The sequence below is a fragment of the Pungitius pungitius genome, chromosome 5 (genome assembly GCF_949316345.1).
Source record: "Pungitius pungitius chromosome 5, fPunPun2.1, whole genome shotgun sequence".
In the NCBI taxonomy this organism is placed as follows: Eukaryota; Metazoa; Chordata; class Actinopteri; order Perciformes; family Gasterosteidae; genus Pungitius; species Pungitius pungitius.
The window spans coordinates 21,613,699-21,632,405 of NC_084904.1; the positions used below are offsets into that span (position 1 = coordinate 21,613,699).

Consider the following 18,707-nt stretch of genomic DNA (forward strand, 5'->3'; position numbering starts at 1 on the left):
GGATGACAGTGAATATGCTGATAGAGGAGAAGCAACAGAGAGGAGGAGGGATGAATACAAGGTCATCGTTAAACTGACGCAAGAAGGGGCTTCTTTTGGTGAGTGGAATCCAATCCGGCTCACTAGATCTATACATAAGGAAAATGAAGAGATAAAGAGTGCTAAAGTGCTGAGAAATGGATCATTGCTGATAATGTGCAGGGATGGAGGACAACAAGGGACAGCAATTAGGATGAATACGATAAATAGCAAGAAAGTGCAATGTTCCATGGCTGGGGACAAAAAACTAGTCAGGGGGGTCATCTCAGGAGTCCCAGTCAATGTATCCGAGGACGATGTTAAAACAAACGTAACTAATGCAAAAATAATTGAAGTCAAACGGATTAAATCGAACAGAAATGGGATTAAAAGTGACAGCCTTTCCGTCTTGATCACTTTTGGGGAGGGGAAACTACTGGAAACAATCTATATTGGATACTTGTGTTATGAGGTCAGGCCGTACATCCCCCCTCCACTCAGATGTTACAAGTGTCAGAGATTGTGACATGTGGCGGCTGTGTGTAAAGGAAACCAAAGGTGTGGAAGATGCGGAGGAGACCACGAGTACAGCAAATGTGCCAAAGGAGCAAAGCTGAAATGTTGCACAGCTCAGCGTGCGGTGGATGTGAGGTGAGCAAAAGAGCAGCACAGGTACAGCGAGTCAAAGTGTGTCAGGAATCAGTTATGCAGAGGCAGCAAAGAAGGTTTCAGGGGACACACAGGTAACAAGGGAAAATAAAACAAAGGCCGGGAGAAATGTGAAGGATGCGACAAACTGAAGGAGGAAACGCTGCTAGTTAAAAAGAGTGACTTTGTGCTCTTTGTGGCGCAAGTTATTAATTGTTCGGCACAGACAAAAAGCCGCAACGAAAGGATTAAAATAATTATCAGATCTGATGAAAAGTACTTGGAAGTGGAAGGACTAAAGTGGGAAACAGAGACACACTAGATGAAGAAACACAACCATCTCAGACATGGGCTGGATCTTCCTAATGGTGCTCATGATATTACAATGGAAGGCGAGAAGCTTAACAGCAAATGGACAGGAGTTTAAAAAAGACATAGATAATTTAATTGAGAAACCTAATGTAATATGTATTTAAGAGACATGGTTAAAACCACAATGGGATTTTGGGATTAAAGGGCACTTAGAAGAGATCGGGAATCTGGCAAAGGTGGAGGAGCAGCAACATTCATACAGAATGAGGTGAGTTATGAGATAAAGCAGGTAAACACGGAGCATGAATCAACTGTGGTTAAGGTGTGGACTGAAAGAGGCGATATAGATAGAATTAACTTTTATAATCCATGTGGGAAGATAAGCAAAGGCATATTAGAGGAGGTAAGGGGAGCAGTACAAATCAATGTAAGATGGTGTGGGGATTTCAACTCACATAATACATCATGGGGAAGCAAGAGCACAGATACAAATGGTGCTGAGGTGGAAGAATTTTTAGATGATCACGGTTTGGTGTGTCTCAATAATGGGGAAGGAACACGATATAATAGTATACAAAATACAGAGGCAGCACTTGACCTAACACTGGTAAACAGTACTTTAGCAGGTGTAAACACATGGAGAGGGCTAGAACATACGACAATGGGCAGCGACCACTACCCCGTAGTGACTAAAGTTGGGGACACAATGCATTATGAGAAGAGAGAGGAAATTCCTAAATGGAAGTTAGAACGAGCAAATTGGGATAGTTACAAAGAAATAAGTGCAACAAGATGTGGGGGAATTAAAGAAGGTTATCAAATGGATATAGATATATTTAATGGTGAATTAGTTCATGAAATAATTCGGTCTGCTGAGGAGACAATCCCTAAAAGTGCAGGAACCAAACGTACCAAGAATGTTCCCTGGTGGAATAATGACTGTAGGAAAGCTATGAAAAACAGAAATAAGGCATTCAGGAAAATGAAACAACTTCATTCCCAGGAGGCGTTGATCCATTATAAGAGGGCACAGGCAATAGTAAGGAAAACAATGAGAACCCAAAAACGCACATTCTGGAGGCAATATTGTCGCAGCATTGGAAGAGAGGTCCAGCTGTCAGACGTGTGGGGCATGATCAGGAGAATGGGGGGGTCAGAAGGAATTATAAGTTACCAGTGATGAACAGTGGGGACAAAATGGCGGTCAGCAGTGAAGAAAAGGCTGAACTTCTAGCACACACGTTCAGGAAGGTGCACAGCTCTGACAACCTAACCGATGAGGCCAGACACTGGAGGGATGAGGCATGTTTGGAGAATTCCAAAATACTAGAGAATAAAGAGGAATCAGAAGACCCCATAGACCTGCCGTTTAGGATGTTTGAACTGAGAAGAGCAATTAGCATATGATATGCTGTGGAAAGAAGGGTTACTAATTAAGTTGAATTCAATGGGAATAGGTGGCAGGGTATTTAACTGGGTGAAGGACTTTTTACGTGATAGGAAAATACAAGTAAGAGTAGATACAGAATATTCAAATATATATAATGTGGATAATGGAACGCCGCAAGGTAGTGTATGTAGTCCGGTATTATTTAATATAATGATAAATGATATATTCTCTCAGGTTGAGGAGAACATAGGAAGGTCTATGTATGCAGATGATGGAGCACTTTGGGTAAGAGGCCGTAATGTATCATTCGTTAAGAGCAAAATGCAAGCTGCAATAGCGGTGGTGGAGGAATGGGTCAGCAAATGGGGATTCAAGCTGTCTGTAGGCGTAAGATCACACCCATCGCCATAAAAATGTAGAATAAAAATCTGGAGGAGTTAAAACTGTCAGATTTCTGGGGATTTGGTTCGATGAAAAGCTCACATGGAACGTACATTTAGACAAGGTCTAGAATAAATGTAAAAAAGTCATACTCCGGTGTTTGACAGGAAGGGAGTGGGGAGCAAGTAGAGCATCGTTGCAAAATATATACTGGGCCCTCATGAGATGTGTCCTTGACTATTGGTGTGTAGCTTACATGTCAGCAGCAGAAACAAACCTTAAGAAATTGGACGCACTGCAAGCTCAAGCATTGAGAATCATCAGTGGATCATTCACAACATCTCCGGTATCAGCAATGCAGGTGGAAGTGGGAGAGATGCCCCTGAGGATTAGAAGAGTTAAATTAATGCTGGCCTACTGGGTTCATCTCCAGGGGCATTGTGGAACTCACCCAACCAAAAGCATCCTGACACACTGCTGGGAACATAGGGAATCCAACCACACAAGCTTTGGGTGGGTAGGTGATGTAATGGCGGAAAAAGCAGGGTTGTGTCAACTACAGTATTGTCCTGCAGTCCCAATCTCCTCCATTTCTCCCTGGTTATTCCCATCTCCAAAGGTAGACTTTAGGATACAGCAAAAATTGAAGGATAAGTCGAAGCAAAAGCCAGCATGGCGCATAGTACAGAATTATTTTCATCAGCACTTCTCAGACTTTACGTTCATATTTACGGACGGATCTAAAGACCCCAAAACAGGATGTGCAGGAGCAGCAGTTTATATCCCGTGTGAGAGTGAGATCTGCATCAGGCAAAGAGCATCAGATCATGTGTCAGTATATACAACAGAGCTATTAGCATCACTGTTGGTCCTGCAGTGGCTGGATAAGAGGGAAATGAACAACACCGTCATTGCATCTGACAGTTTCTCAGCACTTTCCAGCATAGAATCCGGTAGATCAAATACCAGAAATGATATAATCAATGAAATATTTCTCATAATGTACAAGGATGGATATTAGAGGTCAAACTATGCAATTCATCTGGGTACCAGCCCATGTTGGTGTGGAGGGGAACAGGTTGATATTCTGGCCAAACAAACACTCAGAATTAAGAACATAGGCTTACAAGTTCCATTAAGTAAATCTGAGGTCAAGCAATGCATTAGAACATATGCAAATAACGTATGGCAGGAGTACTGGGATGATCAGGAAACTGGAAGGCATGTCTACAAAATTCAAAAACATGTTTGGGTAAGGAGGGAAAGAAGGGAAGGAAACGTCATCACTCGATTGAGAACAGGACACACAGGACTCAACCATTCACTACATAAAATAGGCAAGAACCCCACTGGGAAATGCTCACAATGTGACCAACCAGAAACTGTGGAACATGTACTGTTACAATGCAGGAGTTACAGTACACAGAGGGAGCATCTTCATCAGTCACTTAAGAAGGCAAAACACCAGGACTGGTCACTGTCAGGTCTACTGGGGAATCAAGCAGATAAAACGTATGGTTTCATTATTCCGTTTTTAAGAGAAACTAATTTAATTAAACGGATCTAGGGTTTTTATTTTTTTTATTTTATTTTATTTTATCTCATCTCTCAGTGTTCTGCATAATCTCCTGCTCCACACTCCAGTCCAGTTGGTGGCGGTAATGCACCGACTAATGGTTTTGCGAACCGCCAATAAACACCAAAAGAAGAAGAACAACAACAAGGGAGGAGAGAGAGAGAGAGAGAGAGAGAGAGAGAGAGAGAGAGAGAGAGAGAGAGAGAGCTGCACATTTTCGAGAGAGGACATTTCTACATTGAAACTACACGTCAGGCTACAAATTTAATTTATTCCTTTTCCAGTCAAAGACACAAGTTGAGACCTCACAATACACAAAGCAGGAAATAGGAAGGTTGTTTATTTAAATACATTAAATAGTAATACAAAATAAAAGTGTAAATATGCTTTTAAAAGTAACTCAATGGCAATAAAATCCATGTAAAAACAAGCATGTTGAGGATGCTCCGTGTCCAGACTGACCTCAAACTGATTCATGTTCTCGTAAAAAATGTTTGTTTAAATAATGGGCGAATTTAGCTATGAAACCGAAAATGTGAGACTCCTGAAAGGATGTAGTTAGCAGACGCAGAGCTTTTGACTTTTGAAGTCTAGAAAAATGGGTCGACACACGCAAGAGGGGGTGAAAAGGCACAAAAGGGGCTTTTGTGTCGTTGCGTTTCTCTGAAAACACAGAAGCATAAACTGGGCTTTAGGCTGCACGAGCCTCTGAGGGACAAACACGCTGCTTAGTACTAAAAGAGAAAGAAACACAGCTTTAATTATCACCTTTAGGCTTTAGTATCAGAGTTTATATGATGCCGCTGATGAAATACTCAACAATATATTTATCTTGATAAATTTCTTCTTTTCCCTCGTAGCTCCGAAACCTTTTAGAATTTATGACGCGTCGCAGATGGAAATCCGCTAATCATTGCAGCTCTAGTGTGGAGAATTTCTGAGTAAAAAATAAAATGGAATCTAAAAATAAACAATGTCCAAAAAGTAAAAATAATAATTCTGTAAAACAACGACAATGTGCCTTTGCTTGTTTGAAGAGGTGCTTCTGTACAACTAGAAACGAGAAACCCTTGTTGACCTCACACCTAACGCGCCTTGGTCGGACATTGTGGCGTCTGCAGAGAGGGAAGGAGAGAGGAAAGGAGAGAGAGGGAAGGAGAGAGGAAAGGAGAGAAGGAAGTAGTGAGGAAAGGAGAGAGAGGGAAGGAGAGAGGGAAGGAGAGAGGAAAGGAGAGAGAGGGAAGGAGAGCGGGAAGGAGGAAACGCTGCAGGGGTTTTAAGGCTCTGCAACGCGGAACTGGGTTGGTTTTTTGGGGGGGGACCAATCCGGAGCTGCAGGAGAGGTGTGGCCCCCGCAGGAAACACGCATGGCGCCCTGTGCAAACCGAGCTGTGGTGAAATGGTGAACGTTGCCCACGGAGGTATGTGACCGGGAGAATGGACTCGTGTCACGTGTTTATTTGTATTTATGTGTAGATCACACACACAAAAAGACAGATTTCTCACTTATATCCTCTTTTAAATCCTCCCCTTTATCAATTTTTTTTGTGTATACTTTTTCTATTTGAGTTGGTGAAAAGTCCATGAAACAGAAGTGTTGTAAGCATAAATAAAGATGTCTTTGCACAATCTACCAAATTGTGTACTTTTCTTTACTTACAAACATCATCTGGGGCTGTTTTTCGTGCTGCAGACCACAATGACGTGTTGCTGTCTAACGTTTGACGGCCCTTCATTGGGTCAAAAGGTCAAGTCAAATGTAGGAAGGACCTTATCTGAAAAAATTGTCCCATCTCTAGAAGGCCTTCACCAAAGGAGAAGTCTAATGTAGCGCCTTGGATGTCCACATATTTATATACATTCATAAAAATGTTTTCCTTCACTGTATGTCGTCTTCTTACTCTCCAGATGAACTTTAAAAAAACAAATGAATCCCAATAAAACTTCCTCAAGAAGGGAATCTACTACAGTACATGTTCTTTCCACCACCTCTTTATACGAAACCACAAAACGGTGAAAAATATTTCACTTTCTATAAGAGTAAAAAATGTTGAAGATCTTCTAAAACAAACCACCACAAGATGAACCACATCATGGAGGCTTCTCTCCTGCAGCTCTCCCTGCAAAATTGTCTTCATTGAAAGGAACCAAATGTCCAGAATAAAATGTTACAGAGAGACTTAATATTAAAGAAATGTAATCTAGATGTATTTGTAAGATGTTTCATAACCATTGTTGTTGTAATCGGGCAGGGTCAAAGATGACCAGCAGGTGTCACCATCTCACCACGAGGGGGATGTCTGTGCATCTACATGCGCTTCCGTGTTAAAGTGTGACGGGAGGCTTCCGTCACTTAGACGCCACCATCATTAAAACTGTTTACTTTTACATGTACTTAAGGTGTTCGCTGCATATTCTCGCCTAGCCGCCATCTTAACTACGTCACACAGTGACGCAGCTCTTCTCTTCCTCTTCACCAGAAGTTAATTACTTTACAGATTACTTGATTTTAAAAGTAACTAAGTTATATTACAAGTTACTTTATTAGTGACATTAAGCAGCTGCCGACAACATCAAAATGACAACCGGTTACTCCAACACTCACTTTATCAAGTTGAGTCGGGGTGCGGCTGACAGGTCGTTGACGGAGTGGCACATTTTTTATCAATTGTTGTTTGTGTTGCTGCGTGGTGGGTCTGTGTTTGTGACACGTGACGTGAACCTCAGGCTGAAAACGTGCCTTTATTGTCGCACAGGCTACGTAGCTTCACTCCCAGAGACGCAAGAAATCAAATATATATTTTACTATTAATGAAAAAATAGTAACACACAGTGACTTGGACAATTAACTTTAATCTGATTACTGGTTTGGACGTACTAACGCGTTAGATTACTCGTTACTGAAACAGGTGGTCAGTAACTTACTAAGTAACGCGTTACTGGCATCACTGGCCAGAGGGTTCCAGCTGCCTTGTGATGAGGAAGTAGTATGAAGCCCCAGATGAATACTGCATGTAACTACGTGTACTTGAGGAAGCTGCAGTTTGTCCTAAAGGTAAATAGTTTGGCACGGAACTTCAGACTGATACGTGGGTAAGTACTTCCTCCCCAACAGGTTTAACCAGATCATCAAAGTAGAGTGTAGAATTAAAACACTCTCAGGTCAGACTCTGTTGTCAAAGTTAATGTTTTTATTCAATATAAACTCTTCACAACATTTGTTACAAAGGTTTCTGCTTCATCACGTGTTCCCTACTAGTCCACATGTAGAAGACCAGGTGACAAAGAGGGGCACAGGTCCTCTAAACCATCTGGTCCAACAACAGCATCCAGTCTGTTGTCATAGCAACTCTTTACAAGGTGAAATGATTATTCCACAGATGCTGGTTTTTATCCTGAAAGACTCTTGTCTTGCAGTGAGGAGGATTCTGTTCACGATGACCTTTGACCCTGTGAACACAGCACATACAGAGACTCAGTCAACCAGTCGGACTGCATACTTTAATGGTGGCGTGAGGACCCACCCTCTGTGATGAAGGACAACAAGCTGCGTCACTTCACTCCGTCTGATGGAAGCTGAAGTGAAGCACGGAGCTCCTTTTCTACAGACCTACTGAGGACAGAAGAGAGCTGCACACTGAGGAAGATCATGTCTACAAGATCAGTAAGTGGAGCTGTGATTGGTGGAATGACATCATTGATGGTTGTGAACGTGTGATTGTTTAAAGCTGGGAAACAAGATGGCTCCTGTGTGAGCAGGCAGAGAGAAGCTGCTGTTAGTCTGAATGATGAGACTGTGATGAAGAAGAGGAGCTCAGTCTGATCTGGGGTCTGTGAGGACTGTTACTGATGAGGAGAGGAAGGTTGTAGTATGAGGGGCACTAGGACCCAGCAGGGACCAGAGAGCTCACCTGGGCCTTTGTTCCTGCACTGAAACACACCTGAGAGACGCTCTGTTTGCTCTCACCTGATGATTCAGTCCTTTAAGTCCATCCCACTTTCTTTGATGGACCCCAACAGCCGTGAATAATCAAGGTCAGGGTTTCCTAAGGTTTGCAGTTTTGGGTGCGTACTTAGAAATTAAAACGTTTGTCCGTGTTGTAAAAACTGCATTGATATCACATCATAGTCAGCAGAGGTCTTGTAATGATACCTGTTCACAACATGTCAGGGTGACCATGGTGAAGGATTTGAGAGGTTGTCTCAGGAACCGCAAGGTTGGAGGTTCAAGCCCTGGATGCTCCATGTCCCGTCTCGAGGCCTCCCTGAGTAAGACACCCAACCCTTAACTGCTCCCAGGGCGCCTTCATGGCAGCACAGTGGGATGGTTCAATGCAGAGAATCATTTCCTCATGGGCATCATTAAAGGAAACTTCCTCAGCAGACAGAAGATGCCTGTGCTCGGAATCTTTAGATGGGGTTCTGGTGACTTGTGGGCCCAGAACATGAAGGCCGGCCCTTGGATGTGCACAAAGCCCCACGTTTCTTTGTGTTATCTGAAGATGAAGAGCGCCTTGGTCTGTGTTGCTATGGTGATTCAGCCAAACCTGCTTCGGGAAACCAAAAAGCCTGAAATACGTCATCTCATCCTGAAAATGATCCGACTAACTCAGTTAGCCACGTACGAGAAGGCGTCGCTGACGTGGGGGGTTGCGCTGGCGGTCCGTCTGACGGTTCGCTGACGTCGGGACGTCTGCACTCCGGTGGCGGACCGTTTACTCTGCGTCTCCTTAAACTGTCTCTGCTCTGCTCACTGAAGCAAAACAATACGTGGACAATAAATATCAGAGTGTAGTCAACTACTGCTGCTAACACATCCCGTCAGACCAGGATTATTTATTTATATCCGTTAATCAACTTTTCTCCTCTTGTTACCCTGGTAACCGCTGTCATTACAGACGGTTGCGTCGATTCTTACTGTGAAAATCTAAAAAACTACTCAATTACAGTAACGCGAGTAAATGTAATTCGTTAATTTCCACCTCTGGTTGAGGTGAATGAGCTCTGTGAGTTTGATGAAGAGAAATAATGTGTGAGCTCTCCCAGCAGGTTGTTTTGAGGGTGTGAAGGTGTGGACTCTGCTATGAATCAGAGTTGCCTAGCAACCTGACTTGATCCTGAACTGGGACCTGAACCGAGCTGTGTGTCCATGGAGCGGAACGAGTCTATGGAGGATGTTACAAACTGCAAAGATGGACGTCGCTCTGTTGATGCAAGGTGAGGGTCTCAGGCTGATGATGAGGTGTTTCTATCAGAATCTACGTCCCAACGTCTTTGATTCACTGACTCTGGTTCTACGTGTGCAACCAGGATCCATCAGAGACCTGGACCTGGATATGAACCTGATCCTGAACCTGGTCCTGGATCTGGACCTGAACCCGGTGCTGGATCTGGACCTGAACCCAGCTGTGTGTCCTTGAAGAGTAACCAGTCTATGGACCATCGTATAGTCTTCAAAGATGGTCGTCCCTCTGTTGATGCAAGGTGAGGGTCTCAGGCTGATGATGAGATGTTTCTACCAGACTATCTGGTGGAGGTTCTGGGTTTTTTGCTCCAGGGCCCTTCAGCAGTGTCCAGTGAGGGAGGGAGAGCTCCATTGAGGACTTGGTGAGACTTGTTGGGACTAAACCAAACTGACTGGTGAATAAACAGTGAACTGAGGGACTGAGCTGTTGATTCTCAGTGGGACCAGCAGGACCAGTAGACCTAGACCACTACAGGGAGTCATGTGGTCCACATCCAGACATCACTTCATGGACCTTTACCTTGTTTTGGTCTCTGTGAGGACGGACACCATGTGAGCTGATGCTTCATGATTAAATGATGATGTGATGATGTAATCTCAGTGTTTCTTTAAGTTCACTTCAGCGGAGAAGAAAGTCTCCTGAACCCAGCTGTGTGTCCATTAAGAGTGATCAGTCTATGGGTCCTCCACTAAACTTCAAAGATGATCAGTCCATGGGTCCTCCTCTACTCTTCAAAGATGATCAGTCCATGGGTCCTCCTCTACACTTCAAAGATGATCAGTCCATGGGTCCTCCTCTACACTTCAAAGATGATCAGTCTATGGGTCATCCTCTACTCTTCAAAGATGGACGCTGTTCTTATGACCCAGAGTAAGTTCTTAAACAAATGAAGAACTGTTCTGATTCTTAGATATAAATGACAGAAATGGTTGTGTAAATATTGTTTACATGACAATCAATCATAACAGAACTCATTATCTTTATCTAACTAGTCTGTGTGTGTTTAAGTGTGAATCATTAACTGTAAACATTCTCATATGTGAACTCATTGTGAGCGAGTTCCTCCACATCAGGATCAAGAGAGGTCACATCTTGAGATAGCTGCAGGTTTCTGGAGACAGATACTGGGACTGAACATGTGATTAGAATAAACTCAGTGCTCTGTGGACCAGCTGACGTGGTCTCTGGACTCCATGCAGAGGTTTGGAGAAAGTATCGTCAGTAGACTGTGAAACGGTCCAAAGACTAGTTAAAGAAGATCTAAGGAGACTTCTGGAGGTCAGGGGACGGACTAAAGAGGTTTGGAGTAGTTTCATAAGACTTTGTATCAGATGCAGAGGTCTGCAGACATTGTTTTTCTGACCCACAGTAAGAACTAAAAACAGATGAAACTGATGGCTGACTGTCACTCAACTAATAAACTGTCCGTCATCATCGATAGTCTTCAGCATCTGGTTTCCATGGTGATCAATCATGACAGAAACCAATATTTTCAACTAACTGTTGTGTTGGTGTTGATGGTCCAAACACCATGTGAGCGGATGGTTCATGTTCCTCCACAGAGACAACCAGGAGAGCTCCGAGGTTCCCACAGGTCAGTCTGCCCAGCAGCATCAAACACACCTTGACTCCATCTTCATGGTGTGTACATGAACAACTACTTTAACATCTCTCAGTTCACCATCATCTCCATGCTGCACTTTGTAGACCAGTGGATTGTCAGTCTGTCCAACATGGACCTGATGGTGGCTTCCATGGTTCTAGTTTGTGTCATTCATAGAATGTTCTGTTCCAGCTGCTGGAGGAGAACATCCTCACTTTTGTGAAGACCGAACTGAAGAAGATCCAGAAGATTGTGAATTCAGATTACCCAGAATGCTTAGAGAGTCAGAGGGAGGATGAAGAGGTGCTGGATGGCAAGGATGAAGAGCAGAGGAGGAGCAGAGAGGCATTTGGGAAGATCTCAGTGCACTTCCTGAGGAGAATGAAGCAGGAGGAGCTGGCTGAGCGTCTGCAGAGCAGTAAGAGGATTTCTCTAAAGACTTACCATGCTGATGAATTAGACCTTCACTAATGTCTCAAGACATGGACAGAGTATATTCATGGAGCCATTATCTAAGGAAAGGACATGTTAAAATCTATTCTTTGACTCATTGATCTTCTTTGTTGTCTTCACTCAGGACTTCTTGCTGCAGTTTGTCAGCGTGAACTCAAATCCAACCTGAAGAAGAAGTTCCAGTGTGTGTTTGAGGGCATCGCTAAAGCAGGAAACCCAACCCTTCTGAATGAGATCTACACAGAGCTCTACATCACAGAGGGAGGGACTGCAGACGTCAATCAAGAACATGAGGTCAGACAAATTGAAACAGCATCCAGGAGACCAGGCAGACCAGAAACAACCATCAGACAAGAAGACCTCTTCAAAGCCTCAGCTGGAGGAGAGGAACCAATCAGAACAGTGATGACTAAGGGAGTTGCTGGCATTGGGAAAACAGTCTTAACACAGAAGTTCACTCTGGACTGGGCTGAAGACAAAAACCACCAGGACATACAGTTCACATTTCCATTCACCTTCAGAGAGTTGAATGTGCTGAGAGAGAAGAAGTACAGCTTGGTGGAACTTGTTCATCACTTCTTCAGTGAAACCAGAGCAGCAGGAATCTGCAGGTTTGAAGAGTTCCAGGTTGTGTTCATCTTTGACGGTCTGGATGAGTGTCGACTTCCTCTGGACTTCCACAACAATGAGATCCTGACTGATGTCACAGAGTCGGCCTCAGTGGATGTGCTCCTCACAAACCTCATCAGGGGGAAGCTGCTTCCCTCTGCTCGCCTCTGGATAACCACACGACCTGCAGCAGCCAATCAGATCCCTCCTGAGTGTGTTGGCATGGTGACAGAGGTCAGAGGGTTCACTGACCCTCAGAAGGAGGAGTACTTCAGGAAGAGGTTCAGAGATGAGGAGCAGACCAGCAGAATCATCTCTCACATCAAGACCTCTAGAAGCCTCCACATCATGTGCCACATCCCTGTCTTCTGCTGGATCACTGCTACAGTTCTGGAAGTGGAGTTGAAGACCAGAGAGGGAGGAGAGCTGCCCAATACCCTGACTGAGATGTACATCCACTTCCTGGTGGTTCAGTCCAAAGTGAAAAAGGTCAAGTACGATGGAGGAGCTGAGACTGATCCACACTGGAGTCCAGAGAGCAGGAAGATGATTGAGTCTCTGGGAAAACTGGCCTTTGATCAACTGCAGAAAGGCCACCTGATCTTCTATGAATCCGACCTGACAGAGTGTGGCATCGATATCAGAGCAGCCTCAGTGTACTCAGGAGTGTTCACTCAGATCTTTAGAGAGGAGAGCGGACTGTACCAGGACAAGGTGTTCTGCTTCGTCCATCTGAGTGTTCAGGAGTTTCTGGCTGCTCTTCATGTCCATCTGATCTTCTTCAGCTCTGGTGTCAATCTGCTGTTAGGAAAAAAAAAAACCTCCTCGTTGGTCTTTAGAGACAAACCCAAATGTCTCTACCAGAGTGCTGTGGACCAGGCCTTACAGAGTCCTAATGGACACCTGGACTTGTTCCTCCGCTTCCTCCTGGGTCTTTCCCTGGAGACCAATCAGACTCTCCTACAAGGTCTGCTGACACAGACAGGAAGTCTTTCACAGACCAATCAAAGAACAGTGCAGTACATCAAGGAGAAGATCAGTGAGAATTTGTCTCCAGAGAAAAGCATCAATCTGTTCCACTGTCTGAATGAACTAAATGATGGTTCTCTAGTGGAGGAGATCCAATGGTCCCTTAGTTCAGGACGTCTCTCCACAGGGAAACTGTCTCCTGCTAAGTGGTCAGCTCTGATCTTCATCTTACTGTCATCAGAAGAAGATCTGGAGGTGTTTGACCTGAAGAAATACTCTGCTTCAGAGGAGGCTCTTCTGAGGCTGCTGCCAGTGGTCAAAGCCTCCAAAAAAGCTCTGTAAGTACAGAGAGTTTGATTCATACATCAGAACTTCAACATGATGCCATCTTTTCTACTTATTGTTTAGATTTCCTTCAGGTTGTCTCTTCAGACTGAGTGGTAGTAACCTCTCACAGAAAAGCTGTACAAACAGCCCAGTGACGTGCGGTCACTGGAGGCAGTGCCTCCCCTATGTCATCATGAAATGTAAAAAAAAAGATTAAAAAAGAACATATATATATTTTTTAAATTACTATTTTCAAAGTTCTGACACGCCATAGCCTGGGTCCTGTATTTCATGTATTTCAGTCTTGTTAATTTGACATAACGTCGGAGTGAATATGCGGTGAGGAGGCAGCTGGACTGTGCGCCTCCCTTCCTGCTTTTCACTGCTGGAGGCTGAGTCAGTACCTCCGTCTCCCTGAAGGGGGCGTGTTGAACACACAGCCTGCTTCTGCTGTTGTTTATCTTCACGTATTACAGACAGATGGCATTGTTAGCATGTGCTAGCTAAAACAGTCAAGTAGCAAACGTCAAGTGCACATCATCAATTCTTTAAGACTGAAACTTTTTATATAAATATTTAATAATATTTAATGTACGAAAGGCTGTACTTTATTGTAAATAATGTACTGTTCAAGGGTGTTGTTGGCAAACGTTATTGCTTTTAAATAACGTTTTATGTCACTTTGTCCGTGACATAAGTAAACAGCTGCCTTTCAGTACAACACAAGTTGTAGACACTAAATGTTGTGTCTCGCATTTCATCAGCCTACAGAACGTTTCTATTCAACAGACCAACAATATTGGGAACTTCACATGTGGTAGCCTAGCACCAGAAGTTGGTTGATGATTAGCAAGGAGATTGACATTAGGTTGTACATTCCAGGTCTCCTTGCAAGATGTCTCATTGATTAACAGTATGGAATGCCGTTTTATTTAAAATTAAATAAATGAATAAATACATAAATAAATGAAATATGCATTTGAAATATATCGTGAAATAAATAAATGAGGCAATAAACATAAATGTTAAATACATTTAATTATTTCATGGTAGTTTTATTTCATAAGTACACATTTTTTTTATTTCAGAATGGCACTTTTATTTCATAATGGCACTGTATTTCATAATGGCACTGTATTTCATAATCACCGCACTGAAACAGGTGCATAATGGCTCAATTCAGTACACCCCGTGACTCTCAACCAATCAGAACACTTGATTTCATCAACCTGTATTATGAAAGAATACATGATATGGGATATAACAAACCTCACCACACGTCTTCCTTCTCCTCCAGCTGAGAGCAATGACACCTCATCATCAGTTAGTGGGCATAATGATTCCACCCAGGGCAACATAGAGCAAAATAATTTATATACCCTGAACACATAGATACACTGATTTTGCTCCTACTGATTGTTTTACTTCAGACTCATCATCAAAGAGCATTTAATTTTAACATGAATGTTCAATTTCTTCTTGTTTGTTATTTTTTCAGACTGAGTGGTTGTAACCTCTCAGATAGAAGCTGTGAAGCTCTGTCCTCAGTCCTCAGCTCCCAGTCCTCTAGTCTGAGAGATCTGGATCTGAGTAACAACAACCTGCAGGATTCAGGAGTGAAGCTGCTGTCTGTTGGACTGAAGAGTCCACACTGTGACCTGGAGACTCTCAGGTCAGGATTCAATCAATGTTTTATTTACATCACTGGTACATATACGATTCTTTCTGCTTGAACAATTTAAATCCAATATATAATTCAAATATTTACATTAACATGTAACAAATGTTTATTTATAACATGATTTTACAACTAGACATTTTGGAGCTCACTTATAGTTATCAGAAAAGTTATTAAATTGTTGATGTACATTAGTGGGTGTTTGGTCGAGACAGAAAAACAAGTCAGTAACAATGATCATGTGACCCCTCAGTATCTGACAGTATCTCAGTACTGCAGTGACCTTCAAGCCCTCACACACTTCCGCAAAAATTCATAATAATTTATTGATATGTGCATTGAAATGTATTTGTAAATCCTTCTGTGTGGATTTGTAAATCGAATACATTTGTGAATCTTCCGTTTTGCATTTATGCATTTGTTCTGTATGCATTTGCAAATATTCTGACTGATCTGACCCCCATAATCACATCTCCATTTTCATGTGTGTTGTTGTGTGTCTGCAGGCTGTCAGGCTGTCTGATCACAGATGAAGGCGTTGCTTCTGTGGCCTCAGCTCTGAGCTCCAACCCCTCCCACCTGAGAGAGCTGGACCTGAGTAAAAACGACCTGCAGGATTCAGGAGTGAAGCTTCTTTCTGTTGGACTGAAGAGTCCACACTGTGAACTGGAGACTCTCAGGTCAGGATTCAATCAATCTTTTATTTACATCAATGCTACATATACAATTCGTTCTGCTTGAACAATTTAAATCAAATATATACATATAAATTTGAAATATTTCCATTAACATGTTGTTGAGCAGGGGCTCTTAAACGTTTTAACCTCGGTTTCCAACTCTTTAAGTACAAAATGGCCTCGGGTCCATTCAAATATTAATACTGTATTGGATTAACTAAATAATAATCATTTGAAAGGCCTGAGCCATGTAATACATTAATTACATGGAGTAATACAATATTAAATAAAATGTATAGAAAATCAAATAAAGTGCAAATGAAAATATTCTGCATCTGTAGCCCAATTTCCTTTCTCTTAAAAATTCCTGCGGCACACGGGTACAAATGGAAAGTGTTTTGCGGCCCTCTAGGTGGAGCTCGTGGTTCAATCGGGGGCCGCGGCCCTATGGTTGAGAATCACAGTTGTAGAGTTTATTTTGAACATTTTGAACAATTTACAAATCAACATTTTGGAGCTAACTCATAGTTTACATCACATGTCATTTAGCTGACGCTTTTATCCAAAGCGACTTACAATAAGTGCATTTCCACATAGAGATACAAACTCAGAAGAACAAGTAACAAGAAAGTACAATTTTCATCAAATAAGCAGTTTCAAAACATGTTATAGAAGAGTGCCATTATAAGTACAATTTAAGTTCTACGATTTGTTAGTGCTACGGTTTGTTAGTGTTTTACACAAGGTAGTTATCAGTTATAGTTATCAGAAATGTTATTAAATTGTTGATGTACATTAGTGGGTGTTTGGTTGAGACTAAAAAAACAAGTCAGTAACAATGATCATGTGACCCCTCAGTAGCCGACAGTATCTCAGTACTGCAGTGACCTTCCAGCCCTCACAGCTCCCTCACATCATGTAACATGTGTGTTGTTGTGTGTCTGCAGGCTGTCAGGCTGTCTGATCACAGAGGAAGGCTTTGCTTCTGTGGCCTCAGCTCTGAGCTCCAACCCCTCCCACCTGAGAGAGCTGGACCTGAGCTACAATCATCCAGGAGACTCAGGAGTGAAGCTTCTTTCTGCTGGACTAGAGGATCCACACTGGAGACTGGAGACTCTCAGGTATGAAGAGGCTGCAGCCACAGACCATCAGTCTGGTAGAGGAGGGAGAGCTGGAAACCTTTTCTCTGTCCCACTGTCAGTCTGGTTAATGTGACCCTGAGACACCAAGCTGACCTCAAACTACCAGAGACTCATCAAACTGTTTGTGTCCCACATCAGAACATCATTACAGACAGAAGTAGTGAGGAACAGTAGCCAGGATGAACCTAAACAGGGAGGAAGGTGATGAAAGGCTTGTTTCTATGGAGCCGTGTCTTGTTTCCACATTATAAGAGAGGACAGTGGTGAATCCTGACATGTTGATGACATCATGGAGGGTTGATGTGAGTCAATGTCGACACGCTGCAGGTTTGTTGGCTCTTATCAAACAACACTTGGATGTTTAGATGATTGTGGTGTACTATTTAATATGTGCATTAAAGTTGTCCCTGGAGACTTGGCGTTGTTAGTTTGTGGGTATTCTGCGCATGTCGGAAGTAAGGAAAAACGAGCAATTTTCCCTCATGCCGAGCCTCGTGTCTTGTGTCCTGACATCTCCTATTAAACAGTTAAACAGTGCCTCATCTAGTTATTTAGTACACCACAATGATCGTCATCTGCCTCCACTGTGTGTTGTCCTTTAGTCCAGACGTTATTATTAAAATACCAACCTTCAAGGAAACAATCTGTTCAAAGTGTCTTGATGGATCCTCACAGCAGTTGTTTGGTGTTTTAAAGGAGTTTATGTGGATTTAGTGCTTTGCACTGAGAGACAGTTCCATGGAAGATACGAGTGGTCAGTGGTGGCTGGAAGAAGAAGAAGCAGTCAGCCAATCACTGATGTAGTTAATGAGTGACATTATAATTTCAGCGTCCTAAAATACATTGAGATTTGGGCCCTTCGTCTCCCTGCGGTGCCTCGTCAGGGCGAGTCTAAGGTGTCGAGTCTCAAATCTCGCCCATTTAGCGACATGACAACGGCGAGCAGTGTCCCTCCAACAAGACCAGACCCGACCTCGGTACATTTCCTGTTTGGTTCAGTCTCAGTGTTTCCATCAGAAGCTGCTTTCATCCAACAAGCTGTGATGAAGACACAGTTCACTTCCTGCTGAGCAGCAACCAGCAGACCCACTGAGTCAGAAGAAGAGCATTTATCAGCTAGACACAGACAGCTTGTGTTGATGACTTATTCTTTCAGATTTTTTATATTCTAGTTAGTTTTAAATAATTAATCCTGAACAAGTTTGTGATACTTTGGATTTCTCACAAGGACATTATCCATAAAATTCCACCACAATAGTAATAGACGATGAATAAGTGAACATAAGAAGCTGTGATCATCGGCCAATCAGAAGAAGCTCCACTGCAGTAGAAGAAGAAGAGGTGGTCCATGTGGACATGAAGGACAAAGGTGTGTGTATGAGAGTGATGTGATGTCCATGTCTCATGCTGCTCCTCCTTTCAGGGTGGAGCCTGCTGGAGTCCGATGGTTGAGACCAGGTCTGATGAAGTGTAAGTGAGCTTTGTTGTAAAATGTCCTTTATAATCCGCTTGTTTGTGTGAAAATGAAGTTGTAAATCTTCAATTATGAGCATCTTCTTTTAAATTAAAGACCAAACCGAATGTACAATCTTTATACCCTTGTATTTGAGTAAAGTGCATAATCCATATTTATCCCAGATCAATATTTCATTTAACACTGTGTGTTCTTGAAGTTGTT

At 42.8% G+C, this 18,707-nt stretch overlaps 1 protein-coding gene across 2 annotated transcripts in view; it reads left to right on the forward strand.

The window, feature by feature from the left end:
- Positions 1-9,918: 9,918 nt before the first annotated feature.
- Positions 9,919-18,707, forward strand: part of LOC119224816 (NACHT, LRR and PYD domains-containing protein 12-like) — a 108,448-nt gene continuing 99,659 nt past the window's right edge. The window contains exons 1-8 of one of the 2 annotated variants that reach the window (XM_062562539.1): positions 9,919-10,441; positions 11,134-11,212; positions 11,367-11,592; positions 11,752-13,543; positions 15,031-15,204; positions 15,717-15,890; positions 16,835-17,008; positions 18,453-18,499. In XM_062562539.1, coding sequence (XP_062418523.1) covers positions 10,248-10,441; positions 11,134-11,212; positions 11,367-11,592; positions 11,752-13,543; positions 15,031-15,204; positions 15,717-15,890; positions 16,835-17,008; positions 18,453-18,499 — 2,860 coding nt within the window. In that variant the 5' untranslated portion in view covers positions 9,919-10,247. The remainder of the gene's footprint in view (positions 10,442-11,133; positions 11,213-11,366; positions 11,593-11,751; positions 13,544-15,030; positions 15,205-15,716; positions 15,891-16,834; positions 17,009-18,452; positions 18,500-18,707) is intronic. The other variant, XM_062562531.1, reaches the window with a different exon arrangement.